General features: G+C 38.4%; 1 protein-coding gene across 2 annotated transcripts in view; it reads right to left on the bottom strand.

The window, feature by feature from the left end:
- LOC110092169 (cyclin-A2-1-like) overlaps positions 1–19175 on the bottom strand; it is a 31597-nt gene extending 12422 nt beyond the window's left edge. Inside the window, exons 1-9 of one of the 2 annotated variants that reach the window (XM_020816586.2) lie at positions 18557–19175; positions 17485–17849; positions 17084–17327; positions 15467–15600; positions 15080–15172; positions 13199–13332; positions 10790–10865; positions 10583–10659; positions 10465–10495 (exon numbers count right to left, since the gene is read on the bottom strand). In XM_020816586.2, coding sequence (XP_020672245.1) covers positions 10465–10495; positions 10583–10659; positions 10790–10865; positions 13199–13332; positions 15080–15172; positions 15467–15600; positions 17084–17327; positions 17485–17781 — 1086 coding nt within the window. In that variant the 5' untranslated portion in view covers positions 17782–17849; positions 18557–19175. Of the gene's footprint in view, positions 1–10464; positions 10499–10582; positions 10660–10789; positions 10866–13198; positions 13333–15079; positions 15173–15466; positions 15601–17083; positions 17328–17484; positions 17850–18556 lie in introns of both variants that reach the window. The other variant, XM_020816585.2, reaches the window with a different exon arrangement.
- Positions 19176–20909: the final 1734 nt, after the last annotated feature.

Below are 20909 nucleotides of genomic sequence, written 5' to 3'. Positions count from 1 at the left end.
TCAATGAGCTTGAAAATCCAATCATAATTCTCCTCTTCACGCTCTCTGACTTGTAGAGTAGACTTCCTGGTCCAATTTTTTGGCTTAGAGGTACATAAAGTGTTTTGAGCTCTTTGACGTTATGCACCACGCAAGGAGAAATTTCTATCAAGTGTCGTGGAGGAAGAGGTGTGACCATGAATATACTATCTAAAATTGATAAGCTACCTATTATCCTTGAGAAGACGCATTGCATTTTACTCGTGTAGGTAGACTTGTAGTCGTAATCAGAATCTGAATATTCCACCTTTTTTTCTTTTGGCTATAGACTGATATGTCTTCTTGGATCGGGCAGGGATGACATCTTCTTCATTGTCATTCCCTAGGTGAGGCACAACTCTTCTTAGTTTAGGGGTGATAATTGTTTTGGGAATAGTCGGAATTGCCTTCTTTCTCCCCGCTTATTTCTTCACACCTTCTCGTGTAGGTCGCTTTGCAGCCTTTGAATTTGAGGCATTGGCCTCAACAGAGCTCAATGGCTTTAGTTCCTTTGGAATGAAGTATTTTCATCTTCATAGATTTTGATCTCGTGGACTGCAAATGGATGGATGTCTCCTGAAACCCTGAACCCCTCCCCGTCTCTGAAGTGCTTTGTACACTTGTTTAAAGTTGACGGGACAATGCCATATTCATGCAACTAGGGGCGTCACAGGAGTACTTTAAATGAGATATCCATGTCAATCACATGGAATTTAGCCTACGTATAAAGTTCTCTGAATACGAGAGGGAGTACGAATGGTCCCACGATCTTCTATCCCTTCTCATTAAAGCCATGTACCATCAGATTATCTTGCACCAGAATTTTTCTTAGATGGGATAAGATATTATAATATATCCCTACTACATATTCCCTGCTTTTGTTTATAGGTGAATCTAGGGGTGCAAATGAGTAAAGCCAACTCGCGAGCCAGCTCGAACTCGACTCGGTAGTAGTCTCGACGAGTCGAGCTTATCGAATTCGTGAGTCGAGCACGAACAAGATTTCGAGCTCGAGCTCGAACAGGCTGTTGCTCGACCCGTCAGCTCGTCGAGCAGCTCCACCGCGGAGCTCGCGGGCGGGAAATCCAAATCAACGGAGCTCGCGAGCGGGTAATTTAATTCGCAAGAGGGAAATCCAAATTACTAAACGACGGAGCACTCGCGAGCAAAAAAATTACGCTCGAGACGACGATCTGAACGGCATACACGACAGGACGAGCTCGGGATGATGGATCTCGATGGCAGACACGACGACGAGCGAAGGTTCTCGATGGCGACGACAGTTACGCTCATATTGCTCAGTAAGACGATCTCGACGGCAGACGCAACGATGACGACAGACCTCGAGACGACGGATGAGACGGCGAGCGATGGCTCTCGATTCTCAACAGCGGAGCTCGACAGCAGAGCTCGACGAGCCGCTCGACAAGAAGACGAGTTGCACTCGAGCTCGAATTTTGAGCTAGACTCGAGCTCGAGCTTGGTATTTGATAGTCGAGCTCGACTCGACTCGTTTGCACCCCTAGGTGAATCGTAGCATTGCACTACAAGTCGCTCGTGGCTTATTACATGCAAGTTGTCATGCACTGCAAACTTTGTCGAATTAGTTTGTAGGTCGGTAGTAGACGCCCAAGAGTCACTAGCTATCATACACTGGGAATCATTTTCGATGTAACATTCTCTAACATTGTTTGTAAATGCTTGCATTTACCACAACACTTTCTACGTTTGCTTGAAGATAGTATGTTGTGTGCATGACGGGTTTCCTATAGTGGCTCGTATGTGTTTGTATTTGTCACGTATTGACCGCCTATGCTTACTAGAAATAATTGTATTTGCTTGACACTGAATCACCATTGACTATAAAGATGACCTAACACTCTTTGTACGTTGTTCTTCGTCATCTATAGACGAGCTATTGTATGCATGACGAGTCTTCTGCAGCGGCTCATAGTAGCTCATAGGTGTTGCAAAGATGTTACTCTTGCTTGTAGACAGCATGTTGTATACACTACAACTCTTTTATCATTGATTGCATGTGAAATTTAATTTATCTCAAGCAACTCGCATTTGTTGCCTATAAACTTCCTTCACCTGCAGGGAGCTTATGCATTTGAGAGATATTTTATTGACATTGATTTTGAGAGTGTCTTTGCAATCATTATATGTTGAGTTGTGTATGTTTATGAGAAGTGTCGTTGTTTGTAGACGAGCTGGTATATTCATCTGAAAATTGATACTGGCTATCAGGTTAATTGCATTCATTCATGGTTCAACTTTTGTCGTTCATAAAGAAACACCTCCTCCTTGCAACATGTCTACTGTTACTACTTGCAGCAAAGCTGATGTGTTCATTTGCAAGTTCATATCGACTATTGGGTAAGTTGTCTTCACCACTGATTTCCTCATGCATGTTGATTGATGAATTATTGCGTTCACTTGCATATCTTTCGGCATTTGTGGGAACCTAATAAAAAATACTTGAATATATCAAGTAAACCCTAACAAAGACAGAAAAAAATAGCAAACGAATCCCACAAAATCTGATGGAAAGCTTTCCAAACAATAATTTTATTACAAAAGGGGAATGAAAATAACGAAAGCAAAGATACAATTGATCCTCAATTCAAGAGGATGATCGTTCTCTCCCAATCTCTAGATAACTCTAGAGCCCAAGACACCAAGAAGAAACTCTCAAGATAACAATAATCAAGCATAACCCTAACCCTAATTAGTTAATCAATCCAAATGACTAAGGAGCCCTTGCCACCCCCTCCTTTCCCTCCAAGGAGTTTGAATTTGAAGTATTGGTGGACCCCACTCTCCCACTCTCTTTGTCGCCACCCCTTCTATAACAAAACCGAACCGGTCCCTTAGGGACAAGTCTAACAATACCGTCCTCCCAAAGAATCACCTTGTCCTCAAGGTGAAAACAAGAAAACTGATGTTTCACCCTCTCATACGGTTCCCACGTGGAGTCATAGTCCGGGAGATTCTTCCACCTTATCAATGCTTCCTTAGTTCATTCTCTCTGGCAAACCCCCATCAACTCCAAGGGTTCCAAAGTCAATTCTAAATCTTCAGTGAGTGTCACTGGTAACTCCGGACTGGTTGCATAATCTCCAATGGTCCTTCTCAATTGAGATATATGGAAACAGGATGTAAAGTCGCCGTTGACGGTAGTTTCAGCCAATATGTCACTGCTTCAATCCTTTCCAATATCTCATAGGGCACAAAATATCTTGGGGCAAGCTTCTAATTCCTCCTATTGGCGAATATCTTTTGCTTATATGGTCGAAGCTTCAAGAACATCTTCTCTCCTACCTCAAATTGGATGTCCTTCATATGCCCATCTGCCTATTTTTTTATAATCTATTGAGCTCTCAACAGATGCTTCTTCAACTCGTCCAACACCATGTCCCTCTTCTCCAAGTACTACATTGAAGAAACTGGAGTGCTAATATGCCCAAAGTGCACCAAGTGAGGTGGAACCCTCCCATACAACACCTTGAATGGAGTCATCTAAGAAGCAGAATGATAAGAGGTGTTTTACAAATACTCAACTTGGGTGTCTCTAATATAAAGTATCTGAGGTAAGTATCCAAGCTCTTGTTGACCACTTCTGTTTGGCCATCTATCTGTGGGTGGCAGGCAATACTCCCCTTCAATATTTTCCCCTATAATATGAACAGCTCCCTCCATAAATGGCTAAGGAACACCTTATCCCTGTCAGACACTATAGCCTTTGGTACTCCATGCAGTCAGACCACCTCTCTGATGAAAGTTGAGGCCACTGTCATTGCGGTGTATGGGTGTCATAGGGAAATGAAGTGAGCATACTTGCTCAATCGATCCACTACCATCAGGACCACTATAAATCCTTTTGATCGAGGAAGCTCATCTATGAAATCCATTGATATCTCCTCCCATATCCAACCTGATAAAGCAAGTGGTTATAATAATCCTCATGGAGACATCGCCATGTACTGGTTCCTCTGATAGAACTCACACCTAGCAACCATCTCCTCCACATCCTTATGCATCCCCTTGTATAGCTCTGAAGGTAGTCTCCTGTAGGTCTTCTGCACCCATGAATGTCCCCAAACAGAGCTCCCATGGAACTCTTGGAGCAAGTGTAAAATGTGGACCGATGTCCGAGGCATCACAAACCTCCCCTGGTAGAGAAGTCTCTCCCCTACCAAAGAATACCCCATATGGCTACTCTCCTCCCTCAGTAAATCAGTCGTGATCTTCCCAATTCTTCATCTTGAGCACTCTCCTCCTTGATGACTTCCCAATCTAACATCAATGGAACTGACATTGATGTCACCTGCAACTCCCCCATACATCTGAACAAGGCATCTGCCACATTATTCTCCACTCCTAGCCTGTATTGGATCTCAAAATCATAGCCCCTCAGCTTAGATAGCCACCTCTGATTATCACCATCCGCTACTCCAACAAGTATTTCAAGCTCCGTTGGTCCGTCCTGACAATGAAATGCCTACCTAATAGGTAGGGCCGTCATTTCTAGATGGCTAGTACAATTGACATCAACTCCCGCTCATAACTGATTTCAGTCTGGCCCTAGTTGTCAACACCTGGCAAAAACAAGCAATGGGTCGATGATTTTGCATAAGCGCTACCCCCAACCCATATCCTGAAGCATTTGTCTCTACTACGAACACCTGGGTAAAGTTTGGTAGTGCTAAGACTAGTACAGTTGTCATAACCTTCTACAGACTCTCAAAAGCTGTTGTGGCTGCCTCCCCCCATAGGAATTCGTACTTCTTCAATTGTTCTATGGCCATGCTATAGTGTTGTACCCTCTCACGAACCTCTTGTAGTATCCTGTCATCCCTAAGAATCCTCTCAGCTTCTTCAGATTCTTAGGTAATGGTCATCTCAACATAACCTTAATTTTTTACTGATCTACTGCCACCCCCTCTTTGGACACAATATGACCCAAATACTCCACACTAGTCTAGGCAAAACAACATTTTTTCAAGTTAGCTAGTACTCCTTGTACACCGCCCTAAAGTCCACACAAAAAGAATGGTAGCTGGAGTATTGGCACAGTCTCCTTGTTCACCGCCCTAAAGTCCACACAAAACCTCCAGCTACCATCCTTTTTCTTAATTAGTAATACTGGACTGGAAAAAGGACTTACACTGGGCCTAATAATACCTGCCTCTAGCATTTCTCTAATCAACTTCTCAATCTCATCCTTCTGAAATTGATGATAGTGGTAAGGTCTGACGCTGATGGGCAATACACCTTCCCTCAAGGTGATTGCATGCTCCTGCTCCCTTGGTGTAGGCAATTCCTGAGGCGGCTGAAACGCCTCCTAGAATTGCTGGATCAATGACTGTATGAAGAGGGGTATGTCCCCTCCTTCCTCCAATCTAACTCCCTCCAATCTGTGCAGTTCCACCAAATAACCTTCCCCCACCTCTTGGATATTCCTTACCATGATTTTGAGTGACACCATGGCTTTAGATAGCCCTGCATCTTCTCTGATCATCACCTTTCTCCCATCCACCCTCAACTCCATCGTGAGTGCTCCCAAATTAATCTTGGTGTCCCCCAAGGTCTGCAGCCACTTCATCCCCAAGATGACATCTGTACATCCTAACTCCAACGGGAGAAATTCCTCTCGCACTTGAATCCCCATGGATGGTCAATACCACTCATCTACAAATCCTCTAGCCTTTCTCCACCTTTCTTGTATCCATCATAACCCCATAACAACCGGTGTCCACCAATTTCACTCCCAGTTAGTCGACGACCAAAGTGAAAATGAAAATGAAATTGTGGGTAGCCCCACTATCAATCAGAACCACCACCTCCCTGTCCCCCATCTCCCCTTTCACCTCCATGATATGATTCGTGGTGAATCCTGCCACTGAGTTCAGGGAAACCTCTGCCAGGTCCAAATGCATCTTCTCCTCTACTTTTCTCTCGCCTCCCTCAATTTCCTCGTCATCACAGACGATGAGAACCTGAAGAGTTCAGTCCCTACACCTATGCCCTGGATATACTTCTCATCACACCTGAAACACAACCACTTCACCCTCTTCTCATGAATCTCCTTCTATGTCAACCTCTTGAAATTTCCTCTACTCCCTCCTACTATTTTCTTCTTGGTGGTCTCACGAAATCCTCCTATTACAGGCCCCTTGGGTGTTAAGTAGGTGGTCATCATCGTGTAAGTGCCTCATGAGCTACTGCTCCTAGCTCCCTTTTCTAGATTCTTCGAATTCTCCTCAAGTTGTGCCAACTTCATGGCCTCTCCCAAGTCACGAGTCATCATGATTTTCACCACCGCTCTGATTTCTGCCTTGAGCCCCTTTATGAAGTTTCCTTCTAATGCAGTTTCTTATAATCGCTCCACCCGACTGGCTAGGTACTCTAATCGCTCCCGATAGTCATCCACTGATCTGTCTTGTACCAGTGCAAAAAACTACTCATAGAAGTCCTCTCCCCCTATCAGTTATAAAATATTCTAATAAACAGTCCTTGAATGTTCAGGACCTTCGTATAAGTCTCCTTCGGTCCCTCCACTAGAACCATGACAAATCCTTCCCTTCTAAACATAGGCCTACTACTGTCAGTTTCTCCTCATCCGTCAACCTATTAACGGCGAAGTACCTCGATCTCCACCTTCTAGATCCATCCATAAGCATCCTCCCCTTCAAAAATTGGCATCTTCAGCTTCATCGTCTTTGGCTCTCCCCCATTTAACCCGTATTCCTCCATATTTTCCCCTCCCAAATGCTTTGCTCTCCCTATGTCTCCTTATCTTCCCTTACATGTACATCTTCAAACCCCTCTTCACTTTCTTTCATGCTTTCTCCAAAATCAGCACCCCTCCTACCATAATTTCCCTCTTTTTTTTCTCCCAACCAGCACCCCTTACTCCTTGTTCCCTATTCCCACGTCTCTCTACATACCTTCCTCCTTTCTCCTCAATTATTTCTACATCGTCTTCCCTCTTATGAAAACCAGAATTCGTAGTTCTTCCCATTGATCCCTTCGACTCCGATGCCACCGTTTGGATTTGATTTTTCAATAATTTCTTCACCATTAAATGAAGATCAGAAATTTTGTCTTCCACGGACGAAACCTTATCTTCTACGGAGGAGATTCGATCTTCCACAGTGGCTTTTATTTGACCCATTTCTCCTTCAAAACATTCTTCAAAGCATCTATCTTCTTGGTCGCCATCAAAATTTTTGGATTTGGATCCAAAAATCAGCAAGGGTTCCTTCCTTGGGATGAATTTTCACCTTTGGAATTTCAAAAATTCCGCCCCCGATGGTCCCAAGACTTGCTCTGATACTAATTTGATAGGAAATACTTGAATATCGAAAACCCTAACAAAGATAGAGAAAAACAGCAAACGATTCCCAAAAAATCTGATGGAAAGCTCTCCAAATAATAATTGTATTGCAAAAGGGAGAACTAACGGAAACAACAAAAACAAGGATATAATTGATCCTCAATTCGAGAGGAGGGTCGTTCTCTCCAAATCTCTAGAAAACTCTAGAGCCCAAGACACCAAGAAGAAACTCTCAAGAGAATAATAATCAAGCCTAAGCCTAACCCTAACCCTAATTCCCTCGTCCTACTTAAAGCATACAATTAAAATCGAATTATTGGTGGACCCCACTCTCAATTATTTCTACAAGTCAAATGGCTAAGGAGCCCTTGCTGCCCCTCCTTTCCCTCCAAGGAGTTTAAATTTGAAGTATTGGTGGACCCCACTCCTCTCCCTCTCTCTTCGTCGCCGCCTCTTCTATAGTAAAATCGAATCAGTCCTTTAGGGACAGGTCGTAATTGGACCGGTCCACTAGGGACCGGTCTAAAAAAACCGTTACAGGTATTCACAAGCCCACTGACATCGATTGCAGAGAGACTATTATATTTACAATTTATCTGTCATCGCGGCTCACAAACCCAACTAGTGTATTCATTTGCAAGCTGATGTTGGTTGTTGGTGTATTGTGTTCATTACTAACTTACCCCCCTGCATGTCGGTTTGCAAGCCGCATTTACTTGCACATCTTTCATAACATATAGCCTATATTTATTGTTAGTCTACCATTTTAATCCACAAGCAAGTTGTTGTATCCATAACAAGTCTTTTTCTTGTTGCCTGTAGGAGGTGTATGTGTTCTTTGCAGCTGACTGTTGTTGCTTGCAAGTTGATTGTGCTTGAAAACTTGTCCATCACAAGCCCCATGTTCATTCTTTGATTTTCATTTGGATGATCCGGCTCTTTAATTAGCGTTTGTATTTTCAACTTGATTGGGTGTTTATTAATTTAAAGTCGGATTCCCTATGATCGTTTCAGTTATGTTCCCTAAAGTTCAATTAAATTCAAGTCTCCTATATTTTTGTTCAAATCAGGTCATTTGTATTTGCTTAAGTTATGTGCACCGTCAGTTAATTTCAGCAGCCTCCCGGGGTCTCTCCCGTTTAGGGGAAAATTCTGGAGTATTAGCTTACCCACCACATCAGAGTAAGATGTGTGTGGTCAGTGTCTAACACTGCGGCCATCGTATTTGATCTCACCACGCCAGAGAAAGGCATACATGGGTCTTCAAGGATACCTATTTGAAAATGCAATATTCCCGACCATGCTAAAAAAACATGCACAAAGCTTTACCCGCTTCGATGCCGCACCAAGTTCTCTCCCACTACGCTAGAAAAAAGTGTGCATATGGGATCTTCGGACAGGCCGCGAATGTCAAAAATAGGGTTTTGGAAGTTTTTGTGCTTAGAAACCATTATACATTTGCGGCGAGCAAGACGATGGTGACGGTGTCGAGATGAGATGATGAGGATGTGCACACAAATTTTTTCTTTCTTCTCTTTTTCTTTTTTTTTTTCCTTTCCTCTACTATCTTTTTTTTAATCTTTCTTCTTTTGCTTTTTTCATTTTTTTATAATAATAGTAATGATAACTATTAAGATTAATTAACAATAATAATTAGTAATAATAATAATGTGGAAAATAGGTAGCCTCATTGGTTGGTGTAGTTGTGGTTTTTGAAGAATCTAGGTCGAGTAAATGGTTTAGTTGAGTTATGTATATACAGTTAAGAAGGATGTGTTGAGGAGAAAATATAATGGGAAGATGAGGGTTATGTTGACTATAGTGGATTGCTTGCTTTGGGTTATAACAAAAAGAAGGGGTCGGGCAAAGCAACTAACGAGAGTTGGATGCAGGAGGAAACTTGCTAGATTGGATGGATCAGGTTGCTTGAGGAGTCTGAAGGCTGGTCGAAGTGGGGAAGTTCGGCTACAGACGGGATCGAGTTTGCGATTGCAAGGCAGCGAGGAATTTTGGAGGTGGGGTTGGGGGAATCGGCACAGAAGTTGGGATTGCGGCTGTAAAGTCGGACGGCTAGGTGTAGAGCTCTATCAGCCGGATTGGCACAGCAAATAGAGCAAGGGGTCGGAGGCAGCTCAGCACAGGGATTCGGTGGAGGAAGGCCCGTGAAGGAATCAGCTACGAGAGGAAAAGGAGGCGTGAGGTGTCGGCAAAGAGTTGGATCAAAGCTTGCAGATGGGATAGAGACTAGACCAGTCTAGTCTGGTTGGATCGAATGAGGAGTTCCTGCTAGAGGATTTGCGGCTGTGTGAGAGCTCGGCTGGGAGGTTGGATTAAAGGAAGAGGTGGATGGCTAGAAGCAAACGGGTAGTGGTTCAGTTGTGAAGAGGAGTTTGAGATGGGACGTACATGTGGGTCTTGGATTTGGCCTGCAGATGAGGCGTTAGTAGCACCTTGAGGTCGAACGAGAGTATCTTTTGTAGGGGTCAACAGGGGGGTCGCTTCAAGTGACAGTCTATGGGTTGTCAGGTTTGAGAGTAAGCGGAGGTGAGGTTGTTGTTTGGTGGAGAGAGAGTGAGATAGAGTGAGAGGAAGAGGTGAGGTTGTTGTTTGGTGGAGAGAGTGAGATAGGGTGAGAGAAAGAGAGAGAGAGTATGAGAGGGAGAGAGGACAGGCAAAAGAGAGTAGCTTGGCAGGTGGTTGGCCAACAGTGGGCTTGAGTGCTCGGTGGCTAAGGGAAGTAAGCTATTGGGGTGTAGAGTTGTCTGTCATATCCTTAGACTATCATTTTTACCAATTTTAGATTGAGTTACCCGTTTCTCAAAACAAGTGATGTTCGAGCTTGTTTCATGTGACGTCATATTCGTTGTCTATTATTCTCAGCACACGTGCTCGAATTGATCATGGAGCACATATGTAGCTCAACACTGCCTTGCCTAGGTTTAACTTCATGCACAAAATATGAGAAAAATTTTCCTGTATTTAGCTATAGAAAATGCATTTTTCTTAGGTATTCGAGCAGTATTGTCCCTAAGGCGGTCAATATAATTATTTTAGCATGTTTATCTCCTAAAAAAAAACTTAAATAAATTTGGGGTGATACATACACTATAAGACACTTGCGCTGCTCTGAGGAACCTTCTGCACACAAGAATATGATGTTATTAGAAGTCATCTGTTTAATAGATCTGGCATTAAAAACAAAGATCTGGAAGGTTAGATGACCTTAAAAATGTTTTAATAGTGGGAACAGACAATCGGAAATCCAAGTGGCTCAGTACTTCAATCTCCATTTTGAGTACCTGCCATTGATAAGGTGAACAATCATTAAAAATATATATGGTTAACTTTCATTTTTTTTTTTTTTCATTTCATTGATTAGTTTTCTGGCAAAATAACGGTAACATGTAAACTGGAGATTAATTATCATACATCTGCTTTGTTGTACGTGTTATCTGTAATATAGCAAAACTCTTCCACACGAGGAGCACAAATTTCTTCGTACTTGCTGCAAAAACATAGGACAGTATATAAAACAAATCGAGGCCAAAGGTGACATTTCTGCCTTAACTTTGCAGCATAAAATGGACAATGGGAAAAGGTTTTCGTGATTCAAATTCATAAAATCCTTATAAAGCAGTCATTGTACAAAAAATAATTAAAAATTTTACAGAAGAAGTCTACATCCTAACATAATCAACAAAAATCATTCAGCGTGGAACATGTATGTATATATTCAGATGACAAGAGCAAGGCATAATGAGGTTGAATATGCAAAGAAGCATACGGTTGACTTCATGTAAAATTACTAGAAAGTAGGTGAATACACTCAGGCGCTGAATACTCCCAAGCTAAGTAACTTGCTTTCATACCTCCACATTGCTTTTACTAATCAATAACATTTTCCCAAACAAGCCTATGCTTTGTTTGCCGCAGATACTGATGCATGCATTATGCTACCAATAATTGTTTTGAACAAAACAAGGCAAATTTACTGTTCCCACATAGCACACGAAATTTTCAGCAAACAGCTGAAGTTACAAGAATTTGATGGCAAAAACCAACCAACGTAGTAAAATGATATTTGTGTTATGGTTTTAACTTTTAAGGGATTGTTTGGTTTGAAGTAAAATGGGCTCAAAGTTTTCCAAATATAGAGATTTGAGAATATTGGTGTTTGGGTTGAAGTAAAACAAATAAAGTGTAAAATGTTTTGGTATTTGAAATGTATCATTAGTGTAAATTCGATGTATTTGGAATTAGTCCAATTTGGATAATTTCTAGATACACTGTAACTTCATCGCCATGGTCGTCGCCACCTACCGCCCACCACTGCCGCCTGTTGAAGCCACCCAACGACGTTTGTTGCCGTCACCCACATCCAACAGCCACCACCTCCGCCGCTCTTCTACTGGCCGCAACATGCCGCCACTACCATCACTACCCACTTCGTCGACCACCGCTACCACCCACCTCCGACTACCACCGATGGTCAACGCCTACCACTGGCAGCCACCACCACCAGGCTCCAGCCGCCAACGTTGTCGCATATCGCAGGCCACTGTCATTGACCACCGCCATCCCAACTACACCAACCCATCATATTTGAACTTTACATTACATTCATTTTACTTCAATCCAAATAAAAAAATAATCACCTGCATTTATTTTACACCCATCCAAAATATTTCAAATATAGTGCATTTCTTTTTCAGCCAACCAAAGAGTTCCTAAATCAAAACCTAATCGCGTGTCATAATTTATATAGGATATAAGAAGTTGACTGGAACTAGTGAGCATTATGTTTAGTTAATCTTGATATGTTAGCAAAATTGCTTTGAGCGGGCACGAATCCTGATGCATATTTAAATTGAAAACTTTCAAAATTAAATTCAAGATAATTCAAACTTTGATTTCAGCAAACTTATAATTGAGTTGAAGGTCTCGAAGAAATGAACCCAACATAACATAAGTGGTCCATTCTAAGTGTCAATAAGCCTAGATTAAGCACATCAAATGTAATTGAAAACTTGATATTAATTGGATGACCAAACGATTTTCAAATCTTATATGCTTATAGACAAATCGAGCGTCTAAACGAGATGAATCCAACGAACCTAAGATTGCTTAATCTTGACAACATTAAGGCATTTAAATGTTGAACAAATGCCCTATGATCAAAGGGATTACTAGGGTCGTCTAACAGCGTGTTATGAATATTTTCTTTATTTACAAGGCGTGTCACTCTCAAAAATCAATAAATAAACACACACTCTCATGGGGTGGGGGAACTGGGAGCTTAGACCTAGACTTGGGATTCAAGAGAGCTCATAGGTTATAAGAATCTTGAAGCTCCACACTCAAGCATCACCATCCAATTGCCACCATCGAATCATCGCCCAACCGCTTCCATTAGTACATCATTCGACCGTCGTCATTGAGCCATCGTACAACCACCATCGTGACAACATCAACGCTACTCTCTATCGTCATCAATGTTCTAACACGTAAAAAATCTATCATTGCAAATATGAATATAGATTCATATGAAAGAACAAAATAGAAAACATTTTATGCACTCATTCAGTACAAGTTAAAATATCTGCAATTTCTTTTGGACATGACTTGCTGGAGTTTTTAAAATACAGGATCCATCAAAAACTTAAATAAAATTTAATTGCAGCACGTGAATGTTGGCTTCTCAACCATAATGTACAAGAACGTAAATTTTTGGAGCTCCAACTGTCTGATACAGCATTGATAATAGCCAAGGTAAAATACTAGAATTTTAAGAAGCGTTGAAAATAAAGAACCCCTCATACAATAAAAAAAAAATCTTACGATGCAATCAACATGCATGTTACACCCAGAAGTTGCAGCCTTTGTCTTTCAATACAATTTTCAGATAGAAAACTATCAATGGCATACACACTCAAATAAAGTGTATCTGGAACAAGTCTATATTCTTCAGCAACCTGAAAAAGAAAAGAACATTAACAGAAATTTCCTCATATGCAGGAAAAGTAAATTAGTGGACCAAATGTGTAAGAACTGAGTTCAATTATATAGAATAATCAACATCCATGCAATCATGATGGAATCAACACAAAAGTACTCAAAATTGAGCATGTACTTATGATAGTCATGGGGGAACCGACAATGCAACTTGCAGCAGCAGCAGCAGCAGCAAATGAGGTTGTAAATATGGAAAAAAACATAGTTCAACCATAGAATAATTAACACCACAACAGAATCAACACATAACTCTAAAAACATTAACGTTACCAAAGTTGAGCATTAAAACAATCATGGGAGTGCTCATTCTGTAACATAAATCATCATCATCTCTGGAATCACAATGGAATCAACACACAAACTTCAGAAAATTTAAGGTCCCAAAATTTTAGCATATAGCTAAAACAATCGCAGATACATTCATCTTCAAAAGTGTTTATTTGCTAATTTTCCAATAACTACAACAATCAATTATGCAATCTCTTGTCCTCTTTTTCCAAATACTTAAGGGCTATTTGGAATTACTTTCTATATATATATATATTTCCATTGAATATTAAATAAGTTGATTCAACAGTGGGGTCATCGTCGCCAGTGGGGTGGCAGCAGCTGACAAGGCAATGATAATGGTGATGATTGCAAGCGAGATTGTGTAAGTGGTGGCTGGCGCCGGCAACGAAGATGGCAATTTGACAATGTTAGTGGGTTTCAATGATTGTGATAATGGCGATCAATGATGTGGTTGTTTTTAAAAATGTTTTAAACATATTAAACTTATTTTGAGTGTTTAAAAATAACTTAATTTATTTTAAAACTAAAAGATAGAACTAATTAAACAATTATATATATATATATATAAACAGCAACAAAAGATAAAATTGATCTCAAACAGCCCCTTGAAAACTAAAACTTTCACTTTCGGTTCAGCTGCCAAGTCGGCAGCATCGATGTTTTTTTGGTCAATTAATGCTGGTTTAGTCATGCAATAAATAATAACTGAGGAGTTTAATGCCGCTAAACAGAATCGTTTTCTTTCACACAATATTTCTTTTTACCAATGTTGCTGCAATTTTCAGTTAGCCCCACAATATTTCCCACCTGACAACATTGTCGAATGTAAATGGAGAACGGCAACCAGTGTGTCTTATAAAAAGAGTAAACATTAACAAATCCATTCAAAGGAATAGTGGGAAAATTTTAAAAAGAGAAAAAGATTAAAATAGTTCCTTGACTCTTTACGAAAGATCAAAATAATCCCCAATTATATTAAATGATCATTTTGATCCCTCAACTCCTTAATGAGGAATCAAAATAGTCTCATCATGACACTATTTTGATTCCTCTTTAAAAACTTGATGGATCAAAATGGTTCTTTAATATAATTTGGGACAAATCTGTAGGGGATTAAAACATTTACATCAATGATTTGAAATCAATCACCTTTATCAATTTTCACATGGTAGAAACTAGAAATTTTATTTTGTATTATGACATGTATTAAATTCGATTACTAATAAATTGGGTCATGTCTACTAAATAGGAAAACATTACACTATTTAATTTAAAATAAAATGAAAAGTGGCTCGCATGTCAAACGTGAAATATAAATGGTACGCAAATGCTAAAGAAAATAACCTCTTAAACATGCCACGATAAAGAAATTTTTTAGACAAAAATGTATACCTCATCTAACAAACTATTACATACCTCAACAAGCCAATCAATCAAGATGCCTCTCATGCTTTGAGTGATTTCTCGTTGCAAGGTTTCCATATAAGTTGAAGAAGTCCTACAGATAAGCTGAAGAAATAAAGGATGAAAGTAACAAAATTTAGTGAATCTCTAGTATAGGTAGTGCAAAAAAGGAAAAACAATTCTGAGAGAATAATACATCGAGATCATAAAGCTGTTTTATAAAACTAAATGATAAAGGAGAATACGAAAAGCAGACTTCCATCAGTGAATAGTATGAATCATTATGACATTTGTGGAAACTTAAGTGAGTAACAAAGAAGAAATAGAACAATTTCAGTAATATTTTTCATGTAAACCAAAATGAGCAAGATTAAAAGATAAATGAGTAGCATTAATTACCTCAGAAGCTCGTAGATTAGTATATATGTCATTTGCATAGAGGCTGCACATTTGAGGGTTTGAAATGTCCAAATCAATATCATGAATACCCAAGCAATTTGAGCTGTCCTGATCCGCAGAAAGGATGCCTTTAACTGCATAAAAGCTCAAATAAACTCAGATGAAATGTAAACAACAGAAATACCATGAAAGTTGAATAGAAATTTCGAATGATTAGGTTTACCTTCATTTGATTTGTTTTTATTTTTACTTAAAATTTATTTAGATGGTCTATTAGTTTTCTGATCACCAAAAATAGAAAATGGCATTAATATAAGTAATTTTAATAATTAAGTTTACCTGATTCATATTTAATCCTATCAAAATGTCGATTATCCTAAATCTAATTTCAGCCTTAATAATATAAGTTAGAATCAGAATCAATAACAAGTTAATCATGGATTTGTTTAATTATTTTTAAATTAATTGCTTATTTACTTAGCAAAACTACATTTAAATGATATTTTAATTGTATCAATTTCAAATAATCATAAATAAGTACTAATTAAAACTTAATGGAATTAATTACATTATTAATTGATTCTTAATTAATAATAATTATTACTTAATGATTAATTACTATGCAAAATTAATAGTTTAACAAAGTATCCTATGCCTAAGTACTCTAACTAAATACTGATATAAATTCGATGATCTTAATGAAAACCCTAATTCACCACCAATTATCCTAAATAAAATGTTAATTATAGATTCTTATCGTCAATAAATTAACAAAATAAAAATCAAATATCTATTTCTAAAATTCAATAAAACCTTCAAAAACCAATAATTAGGATAAATAACTCTTTAAATACCAATTGCTCTTTTTAGTTAATTAATAATAAGCTTAATTCTTGAATAAAAAAAGGCTCAATGATCTTAAGTAAAACTTCATTAATCTCTAATCAGTTTAGATACTTAAATGCTAATTATTATGGCTAATTAAAAAACAAATTTATTCTCCCAGACCTAATTATTACAATTAAACGTTCATAAATAATTAATTATCTTAATTAACACTCTAATTAATAACCAACTAGCCCTAATAAATAATCAATGCTAAAACATGTTAATTAATTAACTAATTGGTTAATTAACTATGTTATACCTAATAAGCATAATTAGATGCTTATAAAACTTTAATGATGCTAATTATAAAACAAACTAATCCTTAAACTAATCGCTAATTGTCTAATTAGTCTAATTTATTGAAAAAACACATAGGCATGTAACCATTACATGTGGAAACACCTATAAGTTTGTTTTAAAAACCAATTTTGCCAAACATGGTCGGTAAACAGTGCATTTTGTTTCAAAAAATAATAAATTAAAGTATGATTGCCAAACATTTGTTTGTATGTAGGTGCATGTAACATGTTTTATAAAACAATAAACAAAAGTGAATAGAAACGTTGATTAAACTACTAAACTAACTAAAGTACTAATTAGCTAGTAAAATGGCACATCTATAGGCCAATATCAAAGCTACACAGTTGGTCCAACAATTCTCTAATATCAAGAGCATAAAGTATTTGTAAATGCTTCAGCATAAAGTAGAGATGCATCTGCAATGCTAACCATCCATTACGCATCCTTCCATTTTAGTCTCTCTTAGCATAGCCCCATCCAAATTTGCAGAAGTAAATGAGCTCTCTCGATCGAATAAACTCTCTGATACATGTTTTTTACATTTTCGGTCGTTTCCATCATCATGCAGCTCAAAATTAGAAGACATGGCTGGGGTATATTTTAAATCTTTGTGGTCAGACCTTGTTTTAGCCTTAACATTTTCGGGTCGTACTTGCTGCGTGCAAGCCTTGGCCTGAAGATAAATGCCAAAATTGAACAATGTTGGTAATTTGACCAGATGAAATTTGGGGAAACAAAGACGAATATTAGTAGATAATAACGCTGTGGCCTAAGAAAATACTCATTTATGTATCTAAAATGGGAAAATCAAGCAGGAGAAGGAATATCACCTGTATTTTTACTGGATTCACGCAATTTCTGTAAGAACTCTCACAGCATACATTGGAGACATCCTTAAGAACTGCTCGCTTTTTGTTCTGTGAACTCACAACGTAAGGGGCAGTATGATTGTTCTCTTCTGAAGTCACTCTCTTTGTTCTTCTCACTTTTGTTTGTTTTTTATCAGGTATTAGCGGTGGCCTTGGCAGAAGTCTCCTGCCTTGAGAAGCCATGGCAGCAGTTTTAGCTCGTGTGACTGGCCCTTTGTTGTTCCCATAGCTAGGAACAATTGAAGCTTGCTTATTCATGTTTAAAAACAACTTAGAGCTTCAAGAAGGATGAAAACTCTATCTTCAAATGATGATGTTGTCACCACCTGCAATTAAACAATTAAACTGATTTAGGAAGCAGTGACATAACGATAGGAATAGAAAGACAAAAAAGCTATATTGCACTAACAAAATGAAAAATTTTAAAAGCAATCAAACAATCTAAAGGCAAAAAAAATGAAAATACCAAAGATATAAAATTCATTTATCGAAATTCTGCAAGGTAAAAAACATTCATTAAACATTATGAGCAAATTTGACCAACAAGACTCATCAAATGCATCCGAACCTTGAACATAGAGAAACTTAATTTCGCAAGACCAGTAACAAATGCATCCGAACATTGAAATTTGTCATCAATCAATGCGTGGACTGATCCGAGGTATTAAATATTTTCATCTGTTCACTATTGGATGAAAAACAATTGGAAAATAAAGAATTGGCATGGACATGATATACACAGATTGAATCCACACAAACGATTGCGAAACATGAATTAAAATGTCTGGAAGCTGTCAAATATAAAAAAGTTAATAAAAAAGGGGGATTTATAGCTGTATCAATGCAAACTACAATCCTTTTCTGGAATCAACACTTGCCCTACGAACTAATTCAAGCGAAGCACTTCACAAGTGAAAAATACGAGCTAAAGGTTTAATTGTGGGCGACTCGATCTCACTGGAGAAGAGTCGAAGGACTGTATCTCGAGAAAGTTATGCCAGGGATAGCGCAATACGGGTCTAGGTGTGCCTACATTCTCCGTAGAAGAGCCGCGAAGAGGAGGCAGGCAGTCTTCAGGGGTGTGGGGCTGCTCGATATCGCCCAGCAGGAATCATTAACACCATCTTCCAGTGATGAAATCTTATCTCCCGGTAAATGAAGGTGACGACGGTCAAGCTCGAAACAGATCTGTACAAGCGAAGCAGCAGGTAGTAGACTGAGTACGAGAGGAGCCGAGAAGAAGGAAACAGCGCGTACTACATAAGGGCCCACCAAAAAAAAAAAAGGAATGCCCGACGCCGCTGCCGGAGGAGGATTTGCAGTGCCTCCGGCGTGCGGCAGCTTTGGATGCGAGTTTAGGGTTTGGAGGGAGAAACGATTCGAATTCGAACGGGTGTTTCGGGTAGATTCAGTTCAGGGAAGAAAGGGGAAATCTGCAAAAATGGGCTTTGACAGATCCGTTCGAAGAGCAGCTTTCAAACACAATTTTCAAACAAATTGCTATCTATGTTAAGTTCTTAATGATCGAGCATATCATTCCATAATAACATCACAAAATAGCTCTCCATATAGCAGTTTCAAGTCTGATTTTAATGATGGATGGAACCTCCCCAAATTGATCAAAAGATCCTTAGGGACTTTTTTGGCAGCCATAAAGATTTAAAAAATCCTGAGCATTTAGGGTTTGTTTAGAGCGGCTAAAACTTTTTATAACTTTTTCAGAGAAATTTTTTTTTAAAGCTACTATAAATGATATAATAGCTCTCACTTGTTAGAGTATGTAGTCATAAAAGGCAGGTTATCAATACAAAAAACTATTTAATAAACGAGTTGGAATTGGATTGGATTTTCTGACCCGTTTGTTAAATGGATCGGGTTCAAGTTGACCCTCAAACTTATTTTTGAGCCGAAAATGATTTGTTTAGCATTTTTTGCTTAATTTTTTTATATGTGGGTTTAATCTTATTATTTTTTATCAAATATCATAAATTTTATAGTTAATAACTTATTAAAAAATTAACCAAAACAGATTAACAGGTCGGATTCAAGTCATTCGAGTCGCTAGTGGTCAAAGATCCTTGAGGAATAATTGTCTTTATTTGATTTTTAACTTCCATTTTTTTGTCATTTGGATGAATTTAGGTCACATATTGCTCAAATTTCGCTACTAAACAACCCTTAGTTTTATGTTAGTTTTTATTAATTCATGTTTATTACACTTTGCTCCAAAATAAAATGTATGAAAATTTAATAAAATAAAATTTTAACTTTTTTTTTCTTTTGAATTATTATGATAAATAAATTTGGTTGATAAAAATATAAATAAAAATATATTTGATAGCTTAAATATATTTATTAAATATCGCACTAAGTTGTTTTAAATAACAAGGTGGCATGTTGGTGATGATGGGTGGCGGCGAGTGGTGGTGGACTGCAAAGGACAGTTTGTTAATGAAGAAACAAACTTTCTTTGAATTATTCCAATCAATTTATCTATTCAAATTTGATACATCACCATCATTATTGCAATGTTGTATCGGCTCGGCATTCCATATTATGTTTTTTAGGTTTAAAATCATAAACATTGGATTTCATTAAAATTAATACATAAATTTTTCTAGACATTATTTGAAAAACAACCAAGATAACTCTTATGGTCATTTGATGTATAGTCAATATTTAATTAATTGTCATGTCCATTATGTGTGTACTTGACACAAATTAGTAAATGATCTCAAATGATATACACTATAATCCTTATAAGTCTAATATATTGAGGTTTTCCTTTGCATTAAGGACTAAATAATTAAATAAAATTTGCATGGTACTAATTATATCATACTTTATATGATTAGATTGCATTTTTAAGTAATGCTTTTAGTCTCACTTCTTAATTAAAATTGAATATATCCTACATTTGCATAGATGTTGTCTATAATGTATTTCAAAGTACTAAGGTGGATCTAGGGGTGCAAACGAGTCGAGTCGAGCTCGAGTTAGGTAGTGTTCGAGTCGAGCTCGACTTTCAAATACCGAGCTCGAGTCGAGCTCAAAATCCGAGCTCGAGCTCGACTCGTCTCATATTTCGAGCAGCTCGTCGAGCTCCACTGCGAACTCCGTTCCGAGTTGGCTTTTCAAGCTCAGTCGAGCTCCATTGCAAACTCCTTCGTCGTCACGAGCTCGCCATCAGCTCCGCTTGTCCGTCGTCGAGTTTGCAGTCGCGTTCGAAGTTTGCATGGTACTACTTGTATCATTCTTTATATGATTAGATTGTGATGTCTCTCACCTGCGACGAAGTGCCGGAGCGGAGCCGATCGGAGGTAGAACACCCAAAGGATACCTGCAAGAGGGTTAGAAACACACAATTCCAATGGAACAGTAATAGC

The sequence above is a fragment of the Dendrobium catenatum genome, unplaced genomic scaffold (genome assembly GCF_001605985.2).
Source record: "Dendrobium catenatum unplaced genomic scaffold, ASM160598v2 fragScaff_scaffold_665, whole genome shotgun sequence".
In the NCBI taxonomy this organism is placed as follows: Eukaryota; Viridiplantae; Streptophyta; class Magnoliopsida; order Asparagales; family Orchidaceae; genus Dendrobium; species Dendrobium catenatum.
Note: the sequence above shows the minus strand (reverse complement) of the source record. Positions and strands in the feature narration are given on the sequence as shown.